General features: G+C 34.1%; 1 protein-coding gene across 3 annotated transcripts in view; it reads right to left on the bottom strand.

The window, feature by feature from the left end:
• Positions 1 to 14,877, bottom strand: part of LOC138125366 (uncharacterized) — a 46,991-nt gene that overhangs the window by 2,145 nt on the left and 29,969 nt on the right. The window contains exons 6-8 of one of the 3 annotated variants that reach the window (XM_069040635.1): positions 8,161 to 8,290; positions 7,554 to 7,729; positions 6,463 to 6,528 (exon numbers count right to left, since the gene is read on the bottom strand). In XM_069040635.1, coding sequence (XP_068896736.1) covers positions 6,463 to 6,528; positions 7,554 to 7,729; positions 8,161 to 8,290 — 372 coding nt within the window. The remainder of the gene's footprint in view (positions 1 to 6,462; positions 6,529 to 7,553; positions 7,730 to 8,160; positions 8,291 to 14,877) is intronic. The other 2 variants (XM_069040637.1, XM_069040636.1) reach the window with 2 other exon arrangements.

The following is a 14,877-nucleotide window of genomic DNA, read 5'->3' as shown; positions in this document are numbered from 1 at the left end:
TTTGTTAAATTAACGATTGAATCCAGAAATATTGAGGTGTTTTGCAATCAATTTTAAGAATATTGAGTTGTTTTGCACCCAATTTAACTGCCGTGTGTGAACGATGTGTACTCACTTATTCACATCATTTTGATGTTTTTTTATGTGGAGCGGCAACCATAAATTTTACATTCAGTTTTCACGCCTACTTCGACTACAATCATTTAGAATAACCCTGTATGATTCCTCAATTTCCGTAATTCGTCACCCACCCGGTTCCGGACGTGACGATTTATCGAGTTTCTACTGTATCTCTAAATTACGCAAAAAAATCAACTTTATTTTATCTATCTTGAACTATAACTTTATGCTTTATTTCTTGTTTGTAGATAAAGAGTCACAAAATCGAATCAAAAGTATCGAGACTACCCGTTGTCGATTCGTATATCGGTGTTCATTAAAATTTTCCGTCACGGATTACAATTCTGATAATGCTAACTAATTCACTTTTTGTGATGTTTGTGACGAGTGGTGCGTTCACAATCAACTCTTCAACACCAACTTTGACGGAAAATTTTAATGAATACCGATATACATACGCAGTTATTCACCGTAGAGTTCCCGCGAACATTTAATGTTATGCAACACAAAATACAGTTTAAAACAGAGCCTTCATTTAATTTTAAATAATTTATAACCCATGATGGCATCACTGTCAATCATTTTAGAGTCTGACTTCTGACATAATAAAAACATTCGTACGGTTCTATTAAAAAAAAGCGTACTATTGCGGGCAAAAAATTGGGACATCAAATTTCTGTCAGTTTTGTAAAATTCGATGTATAATACATTCATTTTTGTTTTAGACCAGAGTAGGCTATTTTAATTTTTTTAAATGTTGGTATCGGGGCTATGTCAAAATAACAAAATCAAAATTGTTCGAACTGCCAGTGTCAAATTTGACATTATTATTAAGTATTAAGGTAAATTAGTTTTAAATTTGTGCAATATTTACATTTATCACTAAATACACACATTATTGAGTCCTCGAAACTATGTAGTTAATTGGAAAATGATAAATGATAATGCTTGGCTACATGGTCATGAATTTTGACAAGAAAGTGTAACCTCAAATATTATACCTACATGATGTAAATTGTCATTCAGCCACAGTCTTACCATACAACTCGCCAAATTTCCATAGCCTACTCTGGTCTAAAACAAAAGTGAATGCACTGTACATATAGTGAAATTTTTTAATAAACAATTGTCAGTGTCAAAATGAAGTAAAAAACCATACTGTACCACCCTAAAATTTGGACATATGGACCAGCTGTATAACAATTTGACACCAAATCATGGTTAAGGTTATGTTCACTTCACTTCCCGTACCTTTCTTCCGTGAATTCATTTTCAAAACAAATTTAATGAGAAATCAGGAGAAACCTTTTCGAATTTGAAATAAACTCTCGCTCGTTAGGGCGCAGGCTCAGTTACATAAAAAAATGTTGACACTCAATGTGACCAATCGTATTATCATGAAAATCACAGTCTGGTGCATACCAACAAGACAACGTTTTGACAATTGTTTATTAAAAAAATTCAACTATACTTAGTTCAAGCTTTATTGTCATTTTTTTGACACTATTCCAGCTGACAGTTTAAAAATTTATTTTATACTCCTATTTTACTTTTCCAAGTGCCCTCTTCTTTTTAAAAAGGTAGATTTTGATTGGAACTTTGCATTAAATAAATATTCACTACGTGCTAACTTACACAACCTACAATACTTAATGACAATGTCAATCAATGCAAAGTAGTGTAGTGACCCAAAGCCAAATGTGAAGGTACTAGCGGCTAGACTAGGAACTAAGGGATGGGGTTGGCAATCCTGGGGAGTTGGCAACTCGGAGAGCGAAAATATAGGGGGGGGTGAAGCGGTCTCTCGCGCGCGTGGTTGAAGGGGGGTAGGTCACTTTTTGTTTGGTTTTTCGAAACGAACACACCGTACGAAGAGCGATCCATATTTACAAATTTGTAAGTCAAATCTGAATCAGTTACACTACCGTCCCGAGTAGATATTTCGTGTCCCCGTGAACAATCCGGCGTTTTAATCCACCCCGCGTAATTTATCCCACGTTTGTTTTTTTGGGGCCAGGACCACGTGGTAAGGGTATGTAGTAGCTTTCATTTTGTTGCATGCTGTTTCTTTCGAGAAGCGCCCATTTGTTAATTTTAAGCGTTATCCCTAAGTTTCTTCCGGGAGGTTCAATTTTCAGGCAATCCGTTAATTTCGAAAATTAGTAGCCGTCGTCCGAATCACGTGCGTCCATTTTGTTTTGTCTTTCGTTAACATGTTCTAACAGCAGTTGATCCGCCATTTTTCGTTTAGCATTGCAAGCAATTATCGTATTCGTTATTTATGTTGCTGACTGATATTTGTGCCATTTGAAGCGGTTTTATTTTATCGTTGCTTCACTTTGCGCTTTGTTCTCTTGTATTTGATCATTGTTTAATGTTGCGCTTTGTCCTCTTTTATTTGATCATTGTTTAATGTTGCGCTTGATCCTCTTTTATTTGATCATTGTTTAATGTCGCGTTTTGATTCGTTAAATTGATCATTGTCTAATGTTACGCTTTGTTCTATTGAATTAAACTCGGGTTTTTTCTATTTGTTGTTGCTAAGCACCGTTAGATTTCGGATGAGTTACAGTTAAAATGTTGTAAGTGCGATCCGATGGGGGCTAGGTGACATTCAAGGGGTCGGCGGGTTGTTTAGTCAAATTTCTGTGGGGGCGACGGTTATGTAGAGCCGTTAGCGGAGGCGGACCTAAGTCTTCGCTTATGCGGCTCCGGGATGTTGACGTGAAGCCCCCGTCGAGGTTATAGGGACTTCGGGGTCTTGTCGGGAAACGGTTGGTTGGGGACGGTGGATCTAAATCTTGCTTATGCGGTTTAGTGATGCTAATCGTACGACCCCGAGACGTTCTGTCACTCTTGCTTGGTCGGCGAAATAGTCTGACATTCATTAATACCCCGAATATCTATAAACGTCGCTTGATCTCAAGATGATTCAGGTAATTCTTCTGAGTCCCCTCGCGGCCGAGAGTTTGTTACCTCCAGCTCTAAGCTCCCGTTGGCGTACCTTGACCGCGTAGTTCCGAATTAAACATTGTTTTTGTCATTAATCGAATTGTAAAATATGAGTAATACTTGGGATACGGTTTTTGGAGAGGGTTTTTCATCCGTCCCTGTTTGTAATAACTACAATATAATTTGTTTACTTGTTTTGCAAACTTTAACCTGTCATTTTGTCTGTCATGTACCCGTTTTCTGTTGTTTTAAATGTTGCTGCATTCATCTTGTCGTTTATCTTTGTAATGTACTCAACTAGTTAATTTCTTGTACTTCGCTAAACTTAATTTCTGTCCTTTTGTATTCGTTTCATTTTTTTTTTTAAATCGAAGTTATTACAGGCATTTTAATAAAAGGTATTTTGCGTCCCTCACATGTGTGTTTTATTTGCGGCACTCTTCCAACTGGAACCCTCACCGTTTGCATTCCGAACCTTTTCCGCCAAAAGAAAAACACAACGTAGGGCTCCTCCGCTTCGATAACGATCACGACCACATTTGTTACCGTTTTGCGGAGGTTCGAATATTTGGCGGAAAAAGTAATGTATTCAGATCATTACAGTAGGGTTAGAATCAGATAAGGGTTATTTCACATTAAAAGTCAAGACAATGACGTTGATGTTCCACTTTTTTGCCCGCAATAGTACAAGTAGTGAGCACAATTTTGGCTAGATTATCATGTTGTAAACCTATCCTTTAATTGTTGTTAACAAAACCCGTGCTGATAGCTAGATTTTATTGATGTATTTTTCAGAGATTTTAATGTGTGTAAATGTTTTGCCTTATTTATTAGACAAGTATTACCAATTACTACAAACACATCTCGAACATTTATTCATAAATTTATAGAAAAAGACAACTCTCAACAATCTAACAACAATTTAAAAATTTATAAAAAGCAATTTTCACACATTTGAGATACATACAAAATGTCAGTTTTCTTTGAAACGATTAATTAATTTTATCCCCATTTACAGTAGCTCTCAATACGTGTACGGTTTTTTTTTTTAATAGAAGTGTACTTCCAATTCCACCAAATTTTGAAATCCGTTTTAATATATCTGTGGCGGTCGTGAAAAAGTAGGTAAGTCAAATAATTTCAAAAATGAGTTAACGATGTTTACACCTTAATAATAAATGATGGAGTTAAATAATTCAGATTTTCACAGTTTAAAATTTACTTATATTGAAAGCAAGTACAGGTAGAAAGAAGTTTCTATTTAATTACAGGATTTTAGGAATAATGTGGAATTTTGAATCGTTGCCCTGAAAAATTAACATTTTCGACTTACCTACTTTTTCACGACGGCCACAGATATTATGTATGTGCATTATTTTTGAGGTAGAAATAATAAAAGGCAGAAACGGCCATAAATTTCTAGTGCTTGATTTACCGTATCAGCAAGAGCATTGCTCTACTGGAAAAATTAATTCTGTAGCTGTAGCACCAATGAATGGTATGTGTAGGAATTTAATTAACGTAAAAATTTGCATTATAATCTTCATGAAAAAATTGGTATGACACCTCTTCTTGAAATTATAACCCAAAGAACAAAGGGAAGAGGAGTTTCAAGAAACGAACGGGGATTTTTTTAACACTACAGCTTCATATTTAGGGAATTTACGTACCCATCAAGATGAAACCAAGCTTCATCACAAAAAAATGTACTTTCGTCGTTATTGAGGTTGTCGATAAACCAGTTACCATATTTTTTTTTGCTTTATTTAAGTTTATTATATTTTTATTAAACCATTTAGGACAACTATCATGAAATTTGTATTTAATGAGAACAAATTTGTCTCTAGAAATAAACGAGTAAAATTACTAAAATTTGTCAACAGCCTCGTCGACATTAATACAGCGCACCATGTGAATCCACTTAATTAAAACATTATTAATTTCCTCCCAATTAGCACAATTAAAATCATAGAGCCATAATTTACCGTTGTGTAAGATATTTTATCGTTAGGTATATCCATTCATGAATAAGTAAGAGGGTATGATGCGGATATAATTTAGACAAGGGATTGCACAAAGATATTTTAGTCCCGTGGAAATTACAGAAACACAACACAAACCCAAAACGTTACCGGGCAAATTATTGTGTTGATTTGAGTTTCGGCAAAAATGTACAAATTCAAATTAAAACGGGTATATGCAACCAAAAATACTTCCATGCATTTCACAGCATCTGAACATCTGAACCAAGGAGTGAACCAAGAAAATTTGGACGTACACTTCTATTCAAAAAAAAAGCGTACACGTATTGAGGGCTACTGTAAATTTGGACCTACACTTTTATTTAAAAAAAAAGCGTACACGTATTAAGGGCTACTGTAAATGGGGATAAAATTAATTAATCGTTTCCAAGAAAATGTATTACTGACATTTTGTATGTATGTCAAATGTGTGAAAATTGCTTAAAATCCAGCTATCGGCATGGGTTTTGTTACAGGTTTCTAAGTAACAACAATTAAAAGATAGGTTTACAATATAACAATCTAGCCAAAATTGTGCTCACTACTTGTACGCTTTTTTTTTTATAGAAGTGTAGGTCCAAAATCTCAAGGGCTTTTTTGATCTAACTAAATAATTGTTGTTCGCACGGTACTATCTGTTCAAAACTAGTTTCAAGTTAATAACTTACAACTAAGTATCAAAGAAACTAAGTGACGTTTGGTACATGCTTAAAGATTTAAAAAAGATAGATAAACACGATACAAGAATTAATTGAAAACATTTTAAAAAAATGTGAAGTTTAAGCAGTATCGGGTGCAGTCAGTGTTTGGATGGGTGACCACGCAACCGTTCAAGCGACATGAATGTGTAGAAATTGAGCATATGTATACAAAAAGAAATGATAAAATAACAGAAATTGATCTTTCAAAGGACATACAGGGTTGTTATAAATGATTGTAGTCCAAGTAGGCGTAAAAACTGAATGTAAAAGTTATGGTTGCCACTCCATATAAAAAACATAAAAATGATGTCAATAAGTGAGTACACACTGTTCGCAACGTGAGTTAAATTTAACTACACATTAAAATATACGAAAACATTGTTATAATACTCGTAATAGGTAACTAACTAAAGTAACTGGCGTTGGTGAAACCGGCCCTTAGTGAAAAAAACAAACCGCTTCTTTATATAGCATTGGGTGATTTCTTGGAAACAAACCGAATTAATAAACTTTCTTTTGTTTTAAACACTTTAAGATCAGCATTGTGCAGAAATAAATTTATTATTTGTATTATTAAGATCTAAGTCACGGTTTTTTGTTGCAATTAGTTTGAAATCTAAACTTAACTTTTCAATTCGATAATACATAATCAATAATAATTTTCCTACCTTTACTACTAGCGACTTCGTGATCCGTAGACGTTGCTGTCTTGTATCCACCATCTTTTCGAGCCTCTAAAAACCAAAGCAAACAGATTAGAGATAATTTTTAAACGTCCGAGGTAATTAACAGTTATTTACGATATGTGTATCGTAATGTGGAATTTTACGATACGTCCATCGAGCCGAAGGCGAGTTGGATAATCCATCAAGTATCGTAACGACACATTACGATACAAATATCGTACAACGTTTTATCTACTTTCATATTTAATACCAATATTTTTGTTTTTAATTAAATTTTTAAAATTGATTTTGTGCAAAAATAATAAAGCTGCTAATCTAATAGTTACGAAGTTGTTTACTTTTTTCACAAACGTTCCAGTGACAGCCAGTTGCAGTGCAAGTGCAAAAATTAGTGATTCAGAAGAAAATTTGCCTTCTGGTGTAGAATTGGGTGCTCAATTTGCTGTAGATACATTAACTCTTGCCAAATCTAAAGAACGTTACGAGATAGTGTATAAATATTTTGAAGAATGGATGGAAGTCAAGAAAATTCGTTAAGTCTCTGAAAAGATGGTCCTTGCCTATTTTGCGGAACGATCAGGGAAGCTAAAACCATCCTCTTTATGGTGCCGGTATTCTATGTTATGGACGTTGGTGTCGATTAAGAAAATTATTGATATTAGTCAGGTTGTGGCTTTCTTGAAGAGAAAATCGGAAGAATACCGACCTAAAAATTCGTTAACTTTGGGACAGCGTCTGGATTCAATATTGAAAATGTTTCAAACTGTATAATTTATGTTAATAAATAGTTGTAAACATGTTTTGCAAAATTCAAACTCTTTACCGCATTAGTGCCGTAAAAACTGCCATTGCGACTAAAAAAAATTGTGAAATATGGCACATTACAGTATGAAAGTAGATAAATTTGCGTTACATTTTTTTTTTATTCCCATACTATTTCTATTTGGTTTTAAAATTTTTTTGGTTTACCGCAGACCAGTTGCATCTTACGCGAAACAAATATTTAATGATTTACACTTAATGTAAAAATAATCAATCAAAAATGATCACTGTCATTGTCATTAGTTCATTACCGTTTAGAATATTTTCCTGGTGCCAATCCTTCGAAGTCTCCTGGGGATACCCATTAAATGGTATGTCTTCCGCATTACCCGGCCAGTTCTCCTGCTGTATGGGTTGCCTGTAATTATCATAAAAATTTGCAATTTTCGGATTGTACTGATCCCTTCCGTCGCCGTACTGCATCTGACTGAAATCGAAAATTTGCAAATTTTACCCATCGATCACGATCAAGTGACAAGACTAGAGCCGCGATAACAGTCTCTCAACAATAAGGAAGAAAGCTATCCAAGTTATTTTAATTAATTGTATTTACACTTTCCTTTAAGGTAGATAGACAGAGAGGGCTTCTAATTGTTGCATTGTTCTCCAAAGCAAATTTCTATGTGCAATCGACTAAAGCGCCTTCGCTCAACTGAGAATCATCTCTTTCAGTGTAGTGCACAATCCTGGGAATACATTTCCGACCCGTCACAATCGAGATTCTCATTTGAGCGAATTTTTGGAAAGTTGAGTAGAGCGAGTTTAGAAGGTATTAAGCCACAGATAATAATTACTATTGCATGGGCCACTTTTCGTGCATGGTGCTTTACTATTCTACCGTTTGGATAGCCGTCTCACCCTGCGCTCGAGTATCCCAGGGCGCGATGCAGATACTGCATCGCCCCCTTATATTTATTATACCTGATCTCTTGCCCATCAGGCACTTGTAGGCCATTCTCCTTATGATTGAAAATGTGGCTGTTTCGGTCTGAAAATTGAAAAAAATTAGATAAAACACAAATCAACACGCACATGTTTGTGGTAGGTTTGGGTGCTCCACTGGCGCCAGTTTGGCTGCGTGCGGAAACGGGTTAATCCAACTGACGCCACTCAACTGGCACCACTAATCATTGCGCCAATAAAATAAAAAATAAAAAATCATGTTCTTTATGAAGATTGTTTTATTAGTTCTATTACAGAAATGTGTGCCGCTTTAGTTATTTCAAAACATTGCTGGAAACAGAGGAACTGTTACTATTTTTCTTCATTCGATTTATACAAAAGTACTAGAAAATTTGAAATACATACATCCCTAACATCTTGGACGATTGTAATATTTCAAATCAGCAACGTAGCTAGGATTTAAAAATAGGTGGGCCCAGAGTGGGCCACAATTTTTTTTGGGTGGGCCAACAGAATCATATAAAAGTTAAAAAAAAAGCTCACCTAATGTAAAATAATTCTTCTATTACGATGCATTTCATCAAACTTTTTAATAATTTCGTCTGCACTTAAAGTTTTAGCGGTCGAACGTTCAATGTTTATAATAGCTAAATGGTTTAGTCTTTCGTTGGTCATCTTATTTCTAATATATGTTTTTAACCTCTTCAAACACGAAAATGTTCGTTCACAACCGGCACTGGACACTGGTATTGTAAGTGTGATCACTGTTAATTTGTAAGATTCAGGAAATACGATTTTATAAATTTCTAATAAATCCAATAGCTGCATAATGTTCGAAATTTTAATATTTTTTTCAAGTTCATATTGTTTTATAGTTTTACAAAGAATGGTAAATTCTGCCTTTAAGCTGTCAAGTTCTATTTTATAATGTTCAGCAAGAGGTCGCACAATTTCATAACTTAAAAAGTCATCATTTTCGGGATGCAAAGCACTAGATGCATTAATGACACTTGCACATTTATTAAAACGTTCATTTATTGCCATTAAAATTAGATCAATTGTAGGAAAATACACACGCGTTTTAAATTGTCTCTGATCAATCGGCACTTCGTCTTCAATGTTTATATTTTCACTAACAACAAAATGTTCAAATCGTTTCGGCATTTTTTTTACACGAGATGTCTGCACTGCTTGGTTCGCACTTGGAATGTCAATATTATTATTTTCACAAATTTTAATTGCCTCAAAATATATTAATAAAAATTCATCGTCACTACTCCTCATTGTTTTGAAAGTGTCTTCGGCAGATTTTAAAAGAATATTTGCTGAACTTAAATTCGACGTTACTTTTTGAAAATAAACACTTACACCTTTAAATAAATTTAAGATTTTATAATACATACACAAGTTAAAAATAAAGTTAAAGTCAATTTGATGCAACATTCCAATAGCTTCTGCGGATCGATCACTCTTGTCTGCAATTAATTTGTTTAAAAAAACTAGAATTTCTGTAACTAGAGTTTTAATTGCCGAACAAGCATGAACTTGTGCGGTCCATCTTGTGTAACAAATTCTTTTTAGTTCAACAGGTTTCTTTCAGGATTAATTTGTCGTTGAGTTTCAATAAATTGACTGTGGACTGCAGAACCAGACATAAAAACAAACAGAGTTTCCAAAAAGTCAAAAAATAATTTACCGTGAGAGAGGTTTTTGCAAATATCCACAGTGATCAGGTTTAATCTGTGATTATAGCAATGTACATATATTGCTCTAGGAACTTCGTCGCGAAAAAGTTTTTGTACACCTTTTACACGGCCACTCATTACACTAGCACCGTCATAAGTTTGGGCAATACACTTTTGCATATCCACACCACATTGGTTTAAAAGTTCTTTGATATATGATAGTAATGATTTAACGTCCAAATTTTTTGCTGCTCTAAAACCAATAAACCTTTCATAAATTGTTCCATCTAAATAATATCGGATTACCACTGATATCTGTTCCGTCTTAGAAATATCTTTTGTTTCATCACACATTAGTGCAAAGCATGAGGCCCGTCTAATCTCGTCACTTATTTTATCCAATATCATTTTGGAGCAAATAAACAAAATCTCGTTTTGTACTTGAGCACTGGTGTATTTTGCATTTCTTGAAACTTCTTCAACAATTTTTTTTTTCACAACCAGATTATGCTTTGCAAACAAATCCAATAATTCCAAAAAGTTACCACGATTGGAGCTCTCCAGATTTTCTCGGTTTCCTCTTTGAGCAATATTTTGTGTTGCAGTATAAATTAGAATATCAATGACAATTGTCATATATGCTTTGTTTTCTTCTACCAATGCTCTATGAGCCTCGTTAACTTGACTCATAACCGAAGTTTCAGCGTTTGCTCTTATTTTAGAATAATTGATCCACTTTAAATGGCAATTTTTATGTTCCATGCTGACCTCATTTTTTTTGAATCCAGAATCTCTTTCCAAGGCCCTTTCCCAGTTTTTAAATCCGGTACTAACAAACACCTCAGGGGGATTAACCGAGAAATGTCTGCACACAAAACAAAACGCGGCGTCACATAATACACTGTATTCTAACCAAGTTGGATAGAGTTTGTACCAAGCGCTGCTGAACTGTCTTTGTTTATTACCAAATTTTGTACGAGGAAATAATATTAATTCGGGTTGTTTGGGTTCATCTTCAGGACTTTGGGAAAGATCAGCTGGTCCAGGTGACTTTTTAGTGTTAACATCCTTTTCTGCATTTGAGGTAGCGCTATACTCGTTCCCACGACGTAACCATTCGGTAAATTCGATTGATTCTGATTTTTCATCATCGTCATCATCCCCGATCTGGATGATGAAAAATCATTGGCAATAGAATCGTCACCCGAATCAAAATCAGAATCAGATTTTAATTTTACTTCAGTTATTACGGGACATTCTACTGGAATCGTACTCGTACGAGAAGTCGATGGTTGTTGTAATTCATCTTGAACTGGACTTTCATCATCACTAATTTTTTGCTTCTTACCAGAAGAAAAATAGTCGTGCAGAGTTCGCTTACCACTCATTTTTCAAGAAAATTTTAAACAACGAATAAGACTACGAAGAAAAGCGCGCCGTAACCGAGTTACTTCTCAATATTCCACTACACTAAGACTAAAAGACGAAAACAGTCTTAGTCATTGACCATAAAGATAAATATAATACAAACTTCGTGGAACCATTTCATAAAACTGCAAATTCGACAGTACGTAATCGGAACCAATTTTTGTTGAGCCGAATTAGTCAGCCTCGATAAGGAAGAAATGAAATCGGATACCAACTACTTAATACATTTGTGTGCGGTAGATTCTTGCATATTATTGCAATTTGTTAAAGTTATCACACTTTTATCGTAAATGACTAATTAGTTTATTTTTCTTTCAAAACTTCCATGTGTATCTTAAGTTTTCCGAAGTGGGCACACGGGTGGGCCTCAAAATTTTGGGGTGGGCCAGGCCCACCCTGGCCCACCTATAGCTACGTGGCTGTTTCAAATTTAAAAAAATACGTTTATTTAAACCTGCTTTCTTAACCTGATCCAACCTGATTTTTTTGTGATCCGCTGAAAGATAAAATAGTATACTTATGTATATCATTCAGAGTAAAAGGTCTTTTTGTGCTTCGCCCAGTTACCGACCTCGACTTCAATCTCTGTCTGGGCTTAGCACAAAAAGACTCACTTCTACTCTTAATGATATAATCTACTATTACTTTTATGAAAATAAAAGTGCTTATACCTTCTTCAGGAAGAGTGAATTTTTTTTCTAAGTATTTTTCGAGCTCCACTTGGTGGTCCTTCCCTACCACGCTGTGAATTCGGAATTCGTGAATTTTGAGACACACTGTATACTGATGCTATCGCTGCTTCATTTTCGCGTTGTTTTAATAGACCAAAAGCCAAAAAATGGCTAAACTAAATAAGATAAATCTCGTTGAAAAGAGTTATTTCTCGTAACCACACAATCATAGAGTCGAAAAGTGTTCGCACGATTTACAAAAATTCTAAACATGTTCATAGGTCTTTCAACTGTTGCATTTTTTCCTTCTTCAGTATATTTACAAAAAGCAATGATAATGATAATTAAAATAACTGTAGATATCAATACATTTTAAATTGTGCGCTAAAAAAAATATTATCATTTGTGTGGACCTACTTTGCGCGGTGGTACTTTTAAAATATGAAAATACAGAGAATATTGTATGTTGAAGTTGACAGGAAAGTCAAGAGTCAAGTCATCAAGCATGACAATGTCATAATACTGTATCCCTCTATCAGTGATATGCAAGGGCGTAGCAATGATTTTTCGCTGGGGTGGGCCAGATTTTAATAGTACATATTTACATAGTTTATTTAACGAATTTGTGTGTAAATTGGGCTTTGTTTGGCATGAGTGGGCCTACGAGTGCCAAAAAAAGCTCAATTTCAGACGAACGAGTTGAATACAAAGTTGTTTTATTCGACAAGTCCATTAAAGGCTATAAATTGCTTAATAGTAGTTTATTTGACGAGTTTGTGCGTAAATTGGGTCTTTTTTGGCACGAGTGGACCATTTTAAAACGCGAGTGAAACGAGCGTTTTAAAGGCCCACGAGTGCCAAAAAAGGCCCAATTTACACACGAACGAGTTGAATACAACGTTTTTTTGTTCGACGAGCTCCTTAAAGGCTTCAAATCGCTTAAAACCTTTAAAATTAGCTTGACGTTTCGTTTTGACAAGTTGTGACATTTACCAAAATCCGCTCACATAGGAGAAAATTCTCAAATTCTGACATTGTCGAACAAAACTGAACGAAATGTTCGTTATTCAATTTTCAATGTTCCAAAATCCAAATAACCTAAATCATCTCACCTTTCTGGCAAAAAAAAGTTGTATAGTTATAGCCATTGAAAAGTGAGACACTTTGTAAATTTGTGCTAAAATTGACAGCCACCGACATTTATAAAATATCACTAAAATAATTTGAATCAGTGGTGTAGAGAATAAAATTTATTGAATGTATAATGGAGAAACATAAAAGACAATAAATGAAAAAAGGGTTGATATTTTATTGTTGTACATTTAACATAGGCATTTTAACACTTGGCACGCGCCTATGATTTGTCAAAGTTGACATAGTCAATAACACTGACAACAGCGTCGTTAATAAAAGGTTAATTTACAAAGTAAAATTATTCGAATTTCCATTGAATGTGTCAATTTTTAGTGTTGCACTTTTCAATGGCCGCAACTGTGCAATATTTTATATTTAAAGTCCATTCAACAATCAAAAAACCACCACCTGTTGCTTTAAGTTGATAAAATTTAACCCTAGGTAGGTAGTTATTTTTTCATATTATGTTGGTAACTATAAATTAATTGTGACATTTATTTGATTCAAAATAAAATTCAGTTGATTTGAATTTCGTTCATATTGTTTTATTATTGCTCAGCACGTTTTATTTATTTATTAATTCTTATTATTTTTACTTAAACATGCCCAGAAAAACAAGACACTTAGTAAACACTTAACCTCAAAATTACAAATTACAATTCTCACCAAATTTTACACTAGACAGCGTTGCCGATAGTAATTATCGAGGAATATGCGACGTTGGTGGTTTTTTTAATTTTTGAATGGACTATACAGTGTGTCCTAAAAGTCTGGAAACATCCAAATGAAAACGTAACGCATAATTTTTGAAAAAAATCTAAAGACAGGTCAATTAGTGTTTTAAAAAAGATTTCTGCTGATATTATTTTCTTTTTGCTCTTTTCGATGACCTTGAAAAAGTTATGTTATAAAAAAATTGGATTTTTTCAGGAAATTTCTTATGTTAATTGAAAATTTTTTTGACCGTCGGCTAGACAATTAAAAAAAAAGATCTATTAAAAACGATAGTACCAACAGATGTAACGTTGCCATTTAAAAAAACCTCTAATGACATCATAACTCTTTCAAGGTCATCAAAAATAGCAAACAGATACTATCAACAGAAAGCTTTTTGAAAATGCTAGTTCACCTGTTTTTGCGTTTTTCTCGAAAATCATTCGTTTCTATTTTATTGGGGTGTTTCCAGACTTTTTGGACACTATAATAGAAATTTAGAATTTTCTCTGGATATTCTTTGTTTTTATAGAATTAATTTCCGATTTACAGCCGTTATGAAAAACTAAAAAAATCTAAAAAGGGGGATGGCATCGAGGTTCGATTTATTTATCATTATTCATTACACATATTTCTACCAAATAATGTTGCTTTCTTTGAAAGGACTATTTTTTTTATACAGTTATATAATTGACCTGTTAAGTGCCACTTTCAAAGACCGCCAAATCAACAAATACGTAGAATGTTTTTAACATTTTTCTGACGTTTACGGTAATCTCTTCTACACCGTAGTGCACCGTTAGTACGCCATTTTTGGGACACCCTGTATGTACCTATTATTATTTATTTTCCATTGCCCCTACATACAGACTGATTTTTGAAAGTTGTGCAGATATTTTAAGCTGTGATAGAATTCCACAAAATGTAACGATTGAGCCACTACTGCCTTATACAAATGTTGATATTTTTCGAGAAAAAGGGGCTAAATTTTTTTCAAAAAAAGTTTGGGAGCCACTGTATTAACTGTATTAAAAAATCAT

Source organism: Tenebrio molitor, chromosome 3, assembly GCF_963966145.1.
Source record: "Tenebrio molitor chromosome 3, icTenMoli1.1, whole genome shotgun sequence".
NCBI classification, from domain to species: Eukaryota; Metazoa; Arthropoda; class Insecta; order Coleoptera; family Tenebrionidae; genus Tenebrio; species Tenebrio molitor.
This window is presented reverse-complemented; position numbering and strand designations above follow the sequence as displayed.